The sequence below is a fragment of the Anarhichas minor genome, unplaced genomic scaffold (genome assembly GCF_050575085.1).
Source record: "Anarhichas minor isolate MPS153535 unplaced genomic scaffold, ASM5057508v1 ptg000004l, whole genome shotgun sequence".
Lineage (NCBI taxonomy): Eukaryota > Metazoa > Chordata > Actinopteri > Perciformes > Anarhichadidae > Anarhichas > Anarhichas minor.
In genome coordinates this window covers 13789432-13806221 of record NW_027466450.1, presented here as the reverse complement: position 1 = coordinate 13806221, position 16790 = coordinate 13789432, and the positions used below count along the sequence as shown (strand labels likewise).

The 16790-nt window shown below is 42.1% G+C and overlaps 1 protein-coding gene across 2 annotated transcripts in view; it reads left to right on the top strand.

Moving 5' to 3' along the window:
• lrch1 (leucine-rich repeats and calponin homology (CH) domain containing 1) overlaps positions 1-16790 on the top strand; it is a 61386-nt gene that overhangs the window by 5084 nt on the left and 39512 nt on the right. For both annotated transcript variants that reach the window (XM_076109920.1, XM_076109911.1), the window contains exon 2: positions 14988-15132. In XM_076109920.1, coding sequence (XP_075966035.1) covers positions 14988-15132 — 145 coding nt within the window. The remainder of the gene's footprint in view (positions 1-14987; positions 15133-16790) is intronic.

Genomic DNA, 16790 nt, shown 5'->3' with positions numbered 1-16790 from the left:
GTAGGCTTTGTGTATGTTGGAGGCTGCAACAGATTTCAGTTAATCTGACTCATATGTTCTTGATTAATCAACTGAAATTTATTCAGTTTAATAACAAAGAAGTCAAAAGAAACCAGCAAATATTCACATTTGGAAGGCTGTAATGTGATACGCGTTTCATCATCGATTAATTTGCAGATTATTTTCTCAATTGAGCGATTCATAGATGGATGTATGATGTATACATCCATCATACATGGATTTTCTGACATGTATAATGTCAGAAAATTTAAAGAAATTGGGCTCAAAGTTTCCTGAAGCCCAAGGTGACGTCTTCTTCTTTTAACCAATCGACACTCCAAAATCCCAATGTACTCAGTTTACTGTCACGTAAAACGACGCTAAAAAAATACATAATTGATGGTTAAAATGGCTGCAGATTAATTTGAATCGACTGCGCTCTAGTCGGCTGCGTGTAAATGTGGGTTTGTGTGATTCTTTAGTTTTGTTCTGAGCTGCAGGACACTTTTACTTTCCTTTCCTCTTCTACTGATACTGCTGTTTGGAGGTGGAAGAACGAAACGGGAACACGCTGACCGACTCTATTCTACTGTATTCTACTACAAATGACTGTGTGTGTGTGTGTGTGTGTGTGTGTGTGTGTGTGTGTCCGATAGCAGCCCACGTTCCCAGCTCCAGACAATGTCCATTTTTGCAGTGTTTGGCAGTTTTTCAGTGGACACACACACACACACACACACACACACAGTACATTAGTAAGGGTCATATTAACAGAAACAACATCCCCTGTACGTGTGTGTGTGTGTGTGTTTGACCACGCAGAGAGATTACACAAGATTTCATGTTAGTGATTCACGTTATAACCATCGGCAGGATTTTTTTTTTTTTTTATCTGACCGACATCATTCTCTTCTCACTTCAGTCACACAAATCCAGATAAAAATAGATCTGCTCCAAATTTTTAGACCAGAATCTGCTTCTGAAACAAATGTTTTATTTTCATCCTCACACTCATTCAGTGTACGTCACTGTTATCTCTATCTTATCGTTTTATACGAGAAATGTCTGATAATCCGAAGTTAACTTGTCGATCAGTAGAGCTGCATGTTCATTTACTTCACGATTTGATTAGATTACGATTCACCTGTTAACGATTCTCAATGCATCTCAATATGGGTGGGAATCACCATAAGTCCCACACTCTCCAGTGTCTTTTTATTTTCCAAAGAGAAATAACTTATTTTTTGTGATGTCAGGACTTTTAAGATGTGAATAAAGCATGTTTTTAATGTGTGTGGATGGATGCATGATGATTGCCTCAGGCAGGATTCACCGCCCAGAGTTTACCACCCTCACTTCCTCTACCTCACGGCTCTTCCTTCCATTTCATCTGCACGCACACACACACACACACACACACACACACACACAGAGGAAGCTGTGGACTCCCAGGAATGTGGTGTGGTGTTGGGTTAGAGGAGGGTCCATCCGCAGTTCCTGCCACACCTGAACGTAATGACAGCTGGGACAGAAACACACTCGGGCACACTCTTATTTATACTTGTGAGGACACTGGAATAACTACATTATCTATAGCAGAGCATTTTATTTGAATGTGTCAAAAACAACATTTTATTTACAAATTCTGACAATTTAAGACAAAATACTTAATATAGTTTTATTCAATGACACATTTGGTATAATTTGGCTGGTAAATGTATACGTTTTAAAACCTTATTTACTCAAACTAACCCCGACTTCTAACCTCATGAATAAATACATGGCTTAAACATGAACCTGTACCTTAATCTTGACCTTAAACCTCTTTCTATTGATGGAGGGGGAGTTCACAGAGGGCCTCATGCATAGTGAATGAAGCACTTAATGAAGTAGTTAATGGTGCAGTTAATGGTTTCTCTCAGAGGAGCGAACAGCCTCAGACACACCAGACAGAAGATCAGAGAAGAGCACACTGGACTGAGATGGAAAACACTAGAATACAATCAAACGGGACGTAATGAAGGCCGACTCCTGTCAGCTTGGATCAGTGAGAGACGTGATTTAATGTATAATTATCTATATAATATAGAGCTAGTCTGTGCTTTACCTCTCAGGTTAGCTGTTAAAAGAGTTTCTATGTTACTCTTTGTTGCAGTAGTGATATCACATAGCCACTGTTTGATTGACCTAATGGGAGGAACAATTAGTCTATAAATTGATTTGTTGATTGGCAACTATTTTGATAATTCATTCATTGTTTAAGTCATTTTACGTTCAATAATCTGCAGCCAAGCTAGTGGCTCTTTGCAGCTGTACCAAGGTGCAGGGGCGGCTTCGAGCTAAATGCTAACATTAGCATGCAAACATGGCCGCAATGGCAACGTCTTTCTAGCCGGCATTCGTTTTTCAAGTATTTACGTAAAGTTCTGGAAAAGCGGAGGCCAACCTGAAGACGGGTGGGGTTGAGATTCTCCTTAATGACACTGTGAGGTGGTGCTTTCACCAGCACAGAGACAGGAAGTGACCGCTCCCCACCTCATTGTTTTCAGGAGGCAACGGCTCAGATCGTTTCCTGTCAGAGAGACCAAGGACACCCACGGACCCACAAAACTGTCAAGTACAGCTGCAGATGACCGATAGTCGGCATCCTTTCTACTGCATGGCCACCAAACATTAGACATTTTTACAGGCATCTGACAAATGGCTGCAGTTATGTAATGCAGGTGGTCATATATATATATATAATGATATATGACTTTCTTTTAATGTGGAACATGAACCCGCCTAAGAAATGGTTTCCAGTCGTCCATGTTCCTGCGATGACACTGCGTGTCTTCAGAAAGGGTCTTTTGTACATCAGAGGAGGTCATGACCTCACTGTGGGACCCGATCACTGAGCCCAGCAGGAAGTGGTCTTCTCCTTTGATACCTGACCCCCGGTGAGTCAGACCGTGACCGCGGGCCGTGACATCGCTTTACACACTGAAAACCATCAAGATGATGTCACATCATATGTTTGTGAACTTTTCTTTTTTTTCCTCTCCGCTTTCTAAAAATAATCATTCACTCCAGGCTGAGTTCACTCACAGCTCAAATGTGAACCAACGTCATTACAGCAGTGATGCGATGAGGTCATAACTCGTGTGGGTGTTTGTGCCCAAATTAGGTCTTTCGAGGCTTTTTTTCTTTCCTATCGGTGTTTCTCATCTGATTCTGCAACTCTCTGAAGCTGCTATGTGGAGCAGAACATACAAACACACAGTCACGGACGACAGAACAGACTTCTCTGGTGACGTAAACCTGCATCTACAGCACAGGGACTCGTTAGACTCTATGGGAGGATTAACTAATGCTATGAAACACAGTACAGATATTCACGCGACCCCACCGTCTGCTATGCTAATTAGCATACTATTGCACCAAGCTAAGATGGTGAACAACAGGTTTAATGTCTACCTCCATTGTCATTGTGAGCATGTTAGCATGAGATTAGCATTTAGCTGAAGTATAGCCTCATATAGCTAGCATGCCTGTAAACTAGGTTTGTTTATTGGCAAATCACTCTGATACTTTGACTAACAAACCTCAACCCTATAAGACATTTTATGTGAAAAGATATTTTACCGTACTGTTGAGTGACTAGACATGTCGGATAAATAGACGACACACATTCTGCCACGATTTGTCTTTCCTGCACAAACACTGTAGATCTGAGACACAAAACCCCGTTGAGTTAGCGAGGCCATTCTCTCCAACTCGGGTAATCTTTTAATCATCCCTCCTCATCTGAGATCAGACGTGTTGTTTGTGCATCCCCAACGACGGGACAGCGGTCTGGGACAAAAAGCTTGTCTTGTTGTCAGAACAGCGGAGCAACTGTGCCGGCTCTAACGTGTGAATGTTTCAACAGTTTTCACCTCCGGAGAGCTGTGGTGAGCGCACGATGCTCTGACAGTTCGCCGTCTCAGGGACTGTGATTTGGTCGTACACATTCCACCAGCATTGGGCCATTAGTGACAGCTGGTCAAGTATGTCGTCTTGTTGAAGTATTCTTTGGTCAGATTGATGGTTCCAGAGTTAAATTCTAATTAGTGTGTTTAAGCTTGTGTAAAGCTGCACGTGTTTAAACACATTTTAACATTCAAAACCTGTTTTTTATGTGAAATGGGTGCATTTAATGCATTTTTCTATACATGTCTATAGTAAGGTATCAGACAATTATCAATTTTGGTGTTCATACCAAAACTCGGGTTTCATATCTACACTAGTTTAAAAAAACAATACCTTGTGAAGAACTTGTTGGAGAACTTTCCGACCGTTCTGTTGTGATATAATGCAAAAAGAGAAGTGAATAATTTGACCGTCTTTCATGTTTGGTTTGTTTAGTTTCACACTGAGTAATTACACAACGACCACCTGACTCACAGGGAGCGTGTTTAGTGAACAGAGTTCTCGTTTCCCAGTAATGACAAACCAGTCCAGGCTCACTGCTGCACTTTACATCCTCTGACCCGTCAAGAAGACAATTATGGAAATATGAGCATCAGTAAAGTCATCAGTTTTGAATTTCTAAGCAATCAAATCTGCATTGGTCTCGTTCTACCCATAATCCCTTTGGATTTGTGTTTGTGGTGGGTTTAGATCGTGTTTTTACTCGTAATGAATCACACTTTATCTCTCTTCTCAGGGGACTCAGACTCACGTGTGAATAAAGCACAAATAATATAGTTCAAAATACACCGTAGTTAAACAAAAAAAACTACAATATAACAACAACAAAGGTATTTGGTTAACAATTACCGATGGGTTTGCAAACGTTGCATTTCAAGAGAGTATTAAATCAATAAATGCAATATTCATTGTGTAGTGTTATAAAGCTCCATGATGACGTCGTCTCGTCCTGCAGCTCGAGTGTTTCTAAATCTGAGCCTTACAGTCGGAGTCTGTCCTCACAGACGCCCGATCCCTTTGAATAAATAAACAGGAGCAGTCTCTCATCCTCCAAATGTAGGCCAAATTCAACCCCCAACACACACACACACACCTCTATAGCCCACCTAAATCCTCCTGGCATCATACTGGCATCCAAACATCTCACACACACACACACTCCTATCATTAACTGGTTCACCATGACGAGCACACACACTTTCCATACCCCACTCCTTCAGGCTTATCCTAATACACCGTGAAGCACATGCCAGCATACATAAATAAGTGTTCACATATGCTCATGAACACATACATACACACACACACACACACACACACACAGCAATATAAATCTACATCCACACAAAACGAAAGCTGCAGCATTAAGTGAAATCTGTTCAAACTTAATCTGAACATTCAGTGTCTGGCAGCCTCAGGTGTGACATTAAATCTCTGCTGATGTTTTGGTGTGTGTGTGTGTGTGTGTGGTGTAATTTAAAGTGGATATTCATGAGATATTTGAAGTCTGGTGTTGCTGTCATGAAGAGTTTGTTTCATTAACGTTTCACTCTTTTGAACCTTATTTGTATCTGTTTGTACAAGCTAGCAACGCTTTGCTAGAGTTTGGACCAGTTAAAGGCTTTCTGTGGAGTTTTGGTTGTTGTGAGTGTGTTTCTATCAAACGTGTGTGTGTGTGTGTGTGTGTGAGCGATGCGATACACATTTCTCTGATGGACAGTTGGTGATGGTAACGTACCAACAAATGTAGCAAACACTGGTGAAAACAATGCGATTCAAAATATTGACTCCTCATGAGGAAGGAAATTCATTAAACACGTCTCTTAGATCTCAAGGATACGTGTTATGTTTATTACTCCACACGGTTCCTTTTTTATGTTTGTCTCAACAATCAAAGACTTGTGTGACGTATGTTTTTTGTGTTATTTGGATTTAACAACCTGTATACCTGCATCAGTCTCATCCATGATTTGTTTTTTCTCTGATGCTTTTTTTCCCAAGGATGTGGCTTTTTACTAACCAGCTGAGAACAAAGATTATTCCCTCGATTCTTAATCCTGCCTAATCCCGCCTGATTGGTTGACTCTCTCCAAAAGGGGGAAACTGCACTTTTATCCTGTAGATTATGAAAGTGTGTTGATAAAAGCTAGCGTGAGTGGTCTTTGTTTCCGGTGAGACGTCTGCTATAAAACACTAGGAAAAATCAACTGCTATGAACGAGGAAGTTCTCGCTTGACTTTAACCAATCACAGTCCTGGTATTCCATGCCCCTCCCTGGACTCAATATTTTTGATTTTAAAGATGTCATTAGCCTGAATTGCTTTAACACAGTGCCAGAAATAATGTTTGAAATTCAGAGGGGTGGGTGGTGGGTGCTGTTTTACGAACATGCCATCCCCCTCAGCCCTGCCAGTGGCCACACACACGCACACGCACACAGTTTAGTGATATGCTGACAGCAGAGAAAGATGTGGGTCAGTGGTGGGGGTCTTGTTGTTGTATTTGATGATGATGGGGTGTGTGTGTGTCAGCAGCAGGGTGGTGTGTGTTGACAGTGTGCCTGGTGGGTTGCCAGTTTGAGGAAACTCCCCCTCTCCAATCCTGTTAATGTCTCTGCCTGCCAGCTCTCCTCCTCCTCTGTCTCCTGTGTCTGTCTTTACTGTCTGTCTATTTTTAAACTGGACATTTTTTCCCTCCGTCTCTCACCCTGTTTTTCTCTTTCTGCGTCTGTCTGTTCACATCCTGTCTTCACTGTAACGTCAGTGATTTCATTCTTTATGCAAAGCACTGTACAAATAAACTCACCTCTCCTTTCTACTCTACACCACTACTTGCTGATGTGGAATAACAATTCCAAAGATTCGAAGGATAATGTCAATGTGTGTTTTTTTATGAATTAAATTTGCATTAAAACTATAGATTACCACTGAATGTCTTTCTGAAATTCAAACATATTCGGTGAAAATATTCATCTGTGTGAGCCCCTCACAATAATCACCCCAAACCCTCTAAATCTACAGTACTACTAATCCATGACTGTCTGCTGGTCACTGGGTCAGACACACACACACACACACACACACACACAGTGCCAGATGGAATACAGCTGATAAACAGGGAGGTCATTGCATGTCATTGGTATTGCATGTTCATCTTTTATTTGTGTTTTAGTGGCTGAATAGATAATCAATATATTTGCTTGGAAACACTTTTGTTTCCTCGTATTAATAGTTGATCAGACAGAAGCGGACGCCTCACTACTTCCACCAGTTTCCATTTTAGGAGTTCAGATGAACCTCTTGAATAGTTTCAGTTTCATGATCACCACCACTACAGTGAACCGACAGCAGCAGGGTCAACGGTTAGTGATCGTAAAACCACGATGACGCTCAGGTTGTTTACGTATTAACCATCAACGTATTTATTTACTCTGCGTACACTCATAAGGGAATGACTTGGGCAAACACAATCATACAGACGCGTGTGCAGATCCAGTCTGCGGCTGTTCATTTTTAATACGATTTTTACAACTGGAGTCCGGACTGCTGACATCAGGCGAGTGAGAGGATACGAGTTTAAAAACGAAAGAGGACTAAAACGTTGAGCAAATGGAAACATAGTTGTGTCATGAGGAGTGAGAGTTATTTGATAATCCAGAACATCAGGTCAGAGCCAAAGTTCAGAAGAAGTTCAGCTCACTCTGAAGAGGTTTTATTCTCCTCCGGCTCTCTGTGTGGAGTTCACGGTTCTTGTTGTTCTGTTTGTTTGTCCACCATATAAGTTAGCAGTAATACCTGTTTTTGATGGCTGACTGTGACACGTAGCGTACAGGAACATGAGAATGTGTGTTCCTACAGGACTCCAATCATAGTCCGCCGGTCTTTGTGTTTAATTAGTTGTTCAACATGTGGTGCTTTCTGGCTTTTAAGACATGAAAAAGTTATGTTTGTTGGTGGAAATCCATTTGGTGGTCGACTACAAAAATAGAAGTACCCTCCATGAGGAATATGCAGGACAACAAATGCATTGTTTTTTAAATATTTATGTTTCACAAGCTGACATCCTTTAAAATGGGTGATTTTTAACAGCTTCCTGTGGAGATGTTGCTCTAAGAGATAAAGAAACCAGAGGAATAAGAAATTGACTTGGAGTGTCAGAAAATGCCTTTAACTATCAATCTCTCTGAGGTCGCCCCAGCTCTGCTAACCTACATTGTGTGTGTGTGTGTGTGTGTGTGTGTGTGTGTGTGTGTGTGTGTGTGTGTGTGTGTGTGTGTGTGTGTGTGTGTGTGTGTGTGTGTGTGTGTGTGTGTGTGTGTGTGTGTGTGTGTGTGTGTGTGTGTGTGTGTGTGTGTGTGTGTGTGTGTGTGTGTGTGTGTGTGAGAGAGAGATAAAGACGCAGACTGATCTTTCCGGGTGTTCTTCATCTCTCGTCCTACTTTCCCTTCCAAGGAGGCAGGAAAATGGGTCGAGCGGCGAAGCAGCAGCGGGGCCGAACGTTGTTGTCCGCGGTGTGAATCATTGGACAACTGAAGAAACACACAGATTGATTTGTGTACGTTTGTTTTGTCCTTAAAGGGGATTTAAACCCCTCTGTCTGTGTGAGGACGCTGCTCTACACACCAGGCTCCTCTGTTCTCAGATGCAGGCAGCGCGAGTGGATGTGGGAGGATGTTCACTTGAATTACTCGCTCTCTGTTATGCAACAGTCAATTCGTGTCGGTTGTTCCGGAGAACAAAACCTAGAGATTCAGCCGACAAATGGAGCGAGGGAAACGTGGATGAGGGGGAGAGGAAGAGGCAGAAGAGTGAAACCGCTACTCATATTCTGATTTGCTTATGAAAGGATCAGGCTGCTATTATATAGATTTTTCTTACTGTCAACAAATCCAACGAAAAGCCCCGAACAAACAATGTGTCAGTCCGTAAATATATACTTTGACATGAAGATGTTTTTCCTGTTGGCCACATCAGATCTAATTGCACTTCTCTGGAAGTAACTTTGGATGCATCAGCTACACACAGAACATACATATACAAATAAATACATTTTAAAATGTCAGAGTTCCTGTTGTCCCTCACTAGGAATCATTGCCAGGAGTAGAAAAACAAAGTGGACCTGAGATCCTTTTCTTAAGTCAAATAAATCTCCTTCTGGTGGATGAGGAATGTTCCAGTAGCACGGGAAAACAATTTGGAGTGTGTGTGTCTGTGAATCCTCCTCACAAAAAGGCCAACGTTCAGCGGAGAAAATATATCTAACTGAAAAAGACATGAACATACTTAAATAGTTACTTGCATATGGAATGAAAAGAATCATAAAATGAATAAAGTCTTCATACGGTCAGATGTTTTTCAGGGTTTACGGTGAAAGCGACTTGCAGTTTGAGCTTCTACCTTTTTTATTTTGAAACATTTGGATCTGATTTGTCTCCTTGAAGTGGCATTAGAAAGCGTATAGCTGGTTATTAAACAGTCTGGGTACTCTTGGTGTTGTTGTAACTTTATTATTTCAGTATTTTATATCCGAGCAGATTGCTGACAGCAGCAGCTAAACGAAGCAGATCACCATCATCGTCGTCCTCATCATCAGCACAAACTGAGCCTGAGGCAGCGAGTTTTACTCCCAGCAGCACCTTCAGTTTCCTGGACCGACTCTGTTTCCTCTGTAGTCAGCAAATGGTGAGAACACTGCCAAGAAACCCCCCCCCCCCCCCCCCCCCCCCCCCACTGACCCACGGACACACCCCCACACCATCCAACGTCCCTCTACTCTATAGTTCAGCTCAGTCAGTCTGATTCCACATCTGTCCTCTGCTCCGTGAGGTTTGTTTTTCTATCATACGGCCACAAAGTCCTTAAAATAAACTTTGCTATAACTTCATTACGATAACAGCTCTGTTTTCCTAAAGAACCTTTGGGCCTGTTATGGAAAAGCAAAGTTACTGAAGTGTGAAACTGTATTTGAGTACCTGAATGGCTTCATTTCCTTTCCTTACTATTCCCTCTATTGTCTGTCTTTTCTCGTCATTCTTTCTCTCCTGTTAACCCCTCACTCCCTCCGTCTTTGCACACACAAACATATATGTTTGTGTTTTTAATCACTAATTTCATGATAATGATGCAGATCTCCTCTGTTTTTACAGTTTCTGTTCTGCACTGGGGGTGAAACTAAGTGTCTGCCTTGGTAGCGTTGCTCTTTTAGTTTTGTGCTATTCGTGTGTGTGTGTGATGAAGCCTGTCATTACAGTACTGCAGGGAGGAGTCTCTCCCTGCACAACCAGAGGATACAGCCACAACGCGCACACACGCAGTGTTTATATATATATATATATATATATATATATATATATATATATATATATATATATATACTTATTTTAGAGATCTTCAGGCTGACACAACTAGACGAGCTGACTCTGCGGAATTTAGATCTGAACCACGAGAAACATCTTCAGCCAATCAAAATGCAACAAATTATATAAGTATAATACATACAGAATGAGTAGCAGGTCTACTTAAGAACGACAGATATGCAGTGCAGACTTTATTCCATGAAGAGCAGACATGTTCTTTAATACTGAGTGAACAGTTCACGTTTGATCCGGTTTTACAGCAGGAAGTTGTTGGGTGAAGTGGTGAGCCACAGAGATCTGGATGCGTGTCGTCTCACGATCAGTTGGTGGTTGATGATGACGCCCCGAACAATAAGCTCACCCACAGTGAACAGTTTGAACTCTGGCTTGTTACTTCATGGTGCTCACGTTGTATTGACCCTGTGCACGTTTCTTTAGTTTGCTAACATTGAAATGTGAATTTCATTAGTCTTTTCTTCCTCCCTTCCTTCCTCCCCTTGCTTCCTTCCTTCCTCTTTCCCCGTCGTCCTGCTGCAGCGCTGTTGGATGACAGAGCTCTGTGTTAATGAGTAGGCAGGAAACATTCTTGTGTCTCAGCTGCTCAGCCTCCACATTCCTGCACTGAGTCCAAGTGTTTGTACCTCCAGCGGTTGTAGTTCACATCGCTGCTCGGATGTTGTCTCTGTGCACTCTAACAAAGCGCTTTGTAACACGGTAAACATGCATGAACACCGGCTGTCTGTCATGGAAACAACTTCACCAGTTTGTAGTTGGACCTGGACGGACAGATGTTACTTGTCACAGCCTCGTCGCACAACAAAAGCCCCAAGTACAGCATTGTGTGTTTAATGCAAAATAAAACCATGAAGCACAGAGAAATGTGACGTTTTGTAAAAGCATGGACGATAAAATGGTCTTTTCTTTTTCAACCGTTCACCAAGCTACCGTCAGTGAAAGTCAACACTCTTCTTCCCAGATGTTTTAAAATGATGCCATTTGAGCTGCTGGAAGGCTTTTAATGTGAAACATCTGTGCACGATTTATGGACGTTTATTGCACTGAACATCTCCGATAACGAATTCCTTTGAAGGTGTGCTCAGAGAAGTTGCTCTTAACTACCTTAGTTGCCTCCATGAGCTGCATGTTACAGCTGCTGCTGCTGCAGACAGTAGTGGTGAGCGGTCAAATCTGCTACTACAATTACTAACATCCAGTTGTCCTCAGAACATCTGCATGCACCTGTCCCTCTCACCTTAACACACTGCACATGTTCCTTACTCCTGAGGGAGTGGCCTCACAGTGTGTAAACCTCTGATATGATGTATGTGTATAATGTAACTTTGTGTGAAGGAAACTGAACTTTAGGTTTGTCTTTTTTTCTCCTGATTTGCGGCCAAGTAGACGAAGACTCCCCAAGGTGTCTTCACTTGAGCGTTCTTCATCGCTGTCCTCCTCTAGAGTTCAGAGGTCACACGTCGACAACAATGCACTGACCCACCTCGTGACCTCGATGAGATCACTTCCTGTCCCGTAAGAGGGAGTGTTATTAACACAGGAAGCCCCACGCCTGTGTCTCAGGGTGTGTTTTGTGTTTAAAGCATCGGCACTCCAGAAGATTAACTTCTCTCACGTTGATCTGCTCAGTTGCCTGCAGGTGTGAGGAAATCTCATTAACAAACAGTGTTGTGAAAATGATTCAGGACTCATTTTTTATTCTGTTTAATTGCGGTTCTATCTTGTTGTCTGTTAGCAGAGAAGTCTCAGGTCGGAGATTGTTTAAAAAGCTTTACAAACGCTTAAACATTGAAAGAAACAAACATTAAAAGAGTAATAATAAGAATAATTAAAAATAGGATCATACAAAAGCCTTTAACATGACATTAAAATGCATCAAAAACTAATAGAGCTTCAGCCACAGGAAGCTGGAGACTCGCGGCTGAAAGAACAAATAAATGGGTTTGTTTGATTTCGAAGTCCGCTTTCATTTATGTTGAGAACATATGTTATTTGAATATTTCTTTAGCTTGTTTTCTGTTTCACTCTGCACTAAAACATCACATCTGGGACAATTATAGAGTTTATTATGTAGAGTTCTAATGTCAGTGTTCACTAAATGAAATGTAAAGTAGAGCTTGTTGCATCACACTAACTAGTTGTGGAGTTGTTACTCAACACCAAACAGTTTGCCTGCTACGACAATAATAACGCCACATCTCACCCGCTTCAATGTCACGTTTGACTGCTGCAAACCAGTTTAGTAACTTGCGAGTTGTTATGAAGAACTTCTAAGGACACAGACTCAAATTCTAAACCATAATATGTTGTTCCCTCTTCGGAGGATGGCAAAACCTTTTTTTTTTTTTTTTTCTTTTTTTTTTGGTCCCACATTGCGGGCTCACTAATGAAGTGTCTGCAGCAGTACATGTTGTCAATATGAAGGCCGACGGTACCCAGCAGCAGTTCAGCATGAAGGCTCATTCATGGTCGTCGTTATCGGCATCTGACGATCGGGAACAACAGAGGCCGAAACCTGGAGAAGCCGCTCAGCGCTTCGTTTGATGCTGCAGGTTGAAACACGTCCTCTATCAGCTCACGTCCTCTGAAACATATCGGAGGTTTAGTGAGGAGTTACGGAAGAATCCCGAACAGACTGGGAGTTCTGGACAGGAAGTGATTTGATTCCATCAGCAGCAACTGTTGTTGTGTTGTTGTGTGTGTGTGTGTGTGTGTGCGTGTGCGTGTGCGCGTGCGAGACCCTCAGGGAACTGACGCTCACTTTCTGCTCAGTTCTTAGAGCGCCTCGTGTTTCTCTTTCTCGCTGATTATTAGAATTTCTTGCCTCTACGGTAGGAAGTGGAATCTAAATTAAAGGGCAAGTCCATTATTATTACTGGTATTTCTTTTTAGGTTTTTATATCTTTCTCTAGCTTCCTAGTATTCAAATCTGAACATTCAAACTCGTGTGTTCTGCAATGGAGCCTGATGGATTTTAATAGAGCGATATAGCTTCAGTTCCCCATCCCCCCCAAACAGTAAGTTCACCTTGTGTTGTGATGATTTAGCGGTCCAACAAAACACAAACAAATTTGCAAATATTACTAAAATATAATATTTCCATATTGGACATGCTGATGTATCAGTCGGTAGTAGTAGTAACAGTACTGTGTGTCATGGGTTACATGACCTTAGGCCTGTGTCATCACTTGTGTCAACTCGCATGACGTCATGTGGAGACGCATTCAAATGCAACCTGACAGATGTGTGTCTGTGAGACTGATGTGTCCCCAAAGCATCGCTCTTCTTCTGTGTGTGTTTGTGTGAAACATGTTTTTTATTAAGGTCACTGCAGTGAATACTATGTAATGATGTCCACTGCATTATTTTAGAGGTTAAATGTCTACAGTGGTTATGAATATTAGACATCACACACACACACACACACACACACACACACTCTCTCTCTCTCTGCCAGTAACAGCAGTGTGTTTGCAGCCGGTCGTTGAGTCAGACTGCGGCTGTTTGCTCGGAGGGTGAAAGCGGGACTGACGAGCTCTTTGTTTCTCAACCACGTTGTTTTAAATAGCACTTCCTGTGACTCGGTGACCCGTGATGCAACGCCGCCTGTGCTGCTGATGCGCAGTGATTGAATATCCCCGCTGCGCTGTTTACTGACAGAATCTCTGCTGCAGCTCGTAAAGTCAAATTTTGTCAGAGCATCGCAGTCGGGTGAGCAGTACATCAACAGCAGAAACACCAAATATTCTCTTGTTCCAGCTTCTGAAATGCTGCTCTGAGATGCCTTCAGTGTTGATTGTGAACAATGTAATCTGTATCAAGTGCAGGAAGTGACTCCACAATACAGTTTATTACCGGCAGAAGTTCTGACAGATATTCTACACAAATACGACTCGAGTGAGACGCAGCCTCTTGTTGTGAGGCCGCGTCAGATGAATCCAAACAGAACTTTTCCGTGACCGCTGCCCGCAGAGGAAATGAACTCTCAGGGAGTTCTCGCTCCGCTAACAAAACAAAATGTGTTTTTAAGAGTTCAGCTTCACGAGAACAATGTGGAGTAATTGGTTCTCGGCCTTTTTTTGGCCGCAGCTGATAACTGAAGTTGATATTGTTGTTGCCGAGCTACAGCAGGATGTGATGTCACCAATCCTGGCCTTGAGCGTCCGACTTCTCCCCCCCCCCGCTGCACAGACTTCATTTGTAGCTCGGATAGAAGGGTCTGTGATCCCTGTTTACCACAGTGCTGCATTGAGTCAACACTTCTCTAAAGAACTTTCAACAGAAACTGAACTTTTTGCACCACTGTGGGAATATTTTGCTTAGTCAGGACACTGAACCGTCTGAGAGGCAGAGTGTGGAAGTAGTCTGGGGTCTTCACAGTAGACGGAGAAATTACAAAGAAATATACGACTGTTTGTCGACTCAGCTGTCTGCCTGCTTTCACCACCCTCATCCTCAGGACCCAGATGCTCATAAAGTTAATACGAACGTATAACATGTTGTTACGATATGTGCACTATATGATGAAGTCTACACGTTTATGGTTTGTTTGATGGTTTAAATAATACAATATTTTAGAGCTTCCTCTTCTTTTTACTCAAACAGACTCATCTGTATTTGTAAAGCCAATTATTTAATTATTTTGTGTTCCCTCTTCTCTCTGCAGACCTCTCAAAGAACAGACTGGCCGACGTCCCCTCAGAGGTGTGTCACCTGGTCGCTTTGGAGACGTTGAGTCTGTATCACAACTGCATCAGGACCATCCCAGACAGCATCATCGGCCTGCAGTCACTCACCTCCTTAAACCTCAGGTACACACTGTTACTTTTCTGTCTTACGGTGTGAGAGCCGAAGCTTTTCTTCATTCTTTCTCTCTCTAATATATCAGGGAGAACTTGTGGATGTTTTGAGGGTGTTGCATTCTGGGTACGATGCAGCATTCCAGCATCTCTGAAGCAGTACTTTCTAAACGGATGCAGATTTTGTGTGCAGGAAAGCCAGTAAGGGGGCTGCACGGTGGTGTAGTGGCTAGCACTGTCACCTCACAGCAAGAGGTTCGATCCCCGATGGTCCTGTGTGGAGTTTGCACGTTCTCCCCCGTGGCAGCGTGGGTTCCCCTCCGGGTTCTCCCACAGTCTAAAGACATGCCCGTCTCTAAATTGCCCGTAGGTGTGAATGTGAGCGTAAATGTTTGTTTGTCTGTCTCTACATGTGCCCTGCGGTAAACTGGCGACCTGTCCAGGGTGTACTGCTCACTGCTCTCTACTGCTCACATCAACTAGATGTCTGTTAAACACAACAAGAACAAAAAGTGTTTAGTATAATTATAATCGTTACTTTGGGCTGAAAGCAGACGGAGATTTCCCACGTATTGATGCTGCATCATGGCTGTCATACATACAAAATAATATATACATAAATACAGAATGTTTTCATTGTAAAATATTTTTCATTAATTAAAGCAGGGTTTTCGCCAGTGGATTGCAAGCCCGGTGACCCACCGGCCCTAAGCATTGGGAAGATATTTTATCTCCCACCAGCCAAAGAAAACATCAAATCTCAGTCGCACATTAAACTGAAGCATCAAAAGTTATTTTTGTACTTTTAATTAACTTGGTGTTATTATGACAGATAGACATTTTGGCCAAAACTATGAAAATAAAACCCTTTAATTTGAAAGTTTACATCGTGTGTGTGTGTGTGTGTGTGTGTGTGTGTGGCTGTCTGAGCACACCACCGGAGCGCGTGTTATTGTCCTTTCAATGTCAGCAGACTGTGTTTTGTCTACCGGCTTACTGTCGCAACGCTTTCACTGTTTCAACTAGGTGACTCACTGCAGGTGTGTCCGTCTGTGTGTGTTGTACCATCGATGGTGAAGGGGGAACTGTGTCCACACACAAAACTGGTGTTCAGTGGACTGTTAGTTAAATTAAAAAGCCTCTCTCTCACACACACACACACACACACACACTGCACTGCACTCTCTCAGATTGTGTTTAAAGGTCAAGGTGCTGCTGTCCCCACGCTGTCATCTCTGTGAGACTCTCACTGCTCCTTAGATTCAACCACAACATAAAACATCTATTTGACTTCTGATTATAGTTTTCTTTGATCTGATAATCTCATGTATTTGTCGTAATGTTTACATCTAGAGTTGAAATGATGAACCGATTAATCAACATTCTCTGGTTCCTTCTTCTCATCTGTGTTTAAACTGAGTTTTGGAGACATTCATTTTTCACTTTTTTCTTCACACTTTATTGACCAAACTATTAATCTAGAAAATAATCGATAGAAAAATAATCCTAAATTGCAGTCATATTTACATAGTTTGAGCTTCTCTGATGTGAAGATTTTCTGCTTTTCGTCATCATATGTTATTGTTACATGAATATCTTTGGGTTTTGGATTAATACATGTTTGAGGGCGTCACAAAGGGAAATGAAAATGTGTTTTCTCCACATTCTTT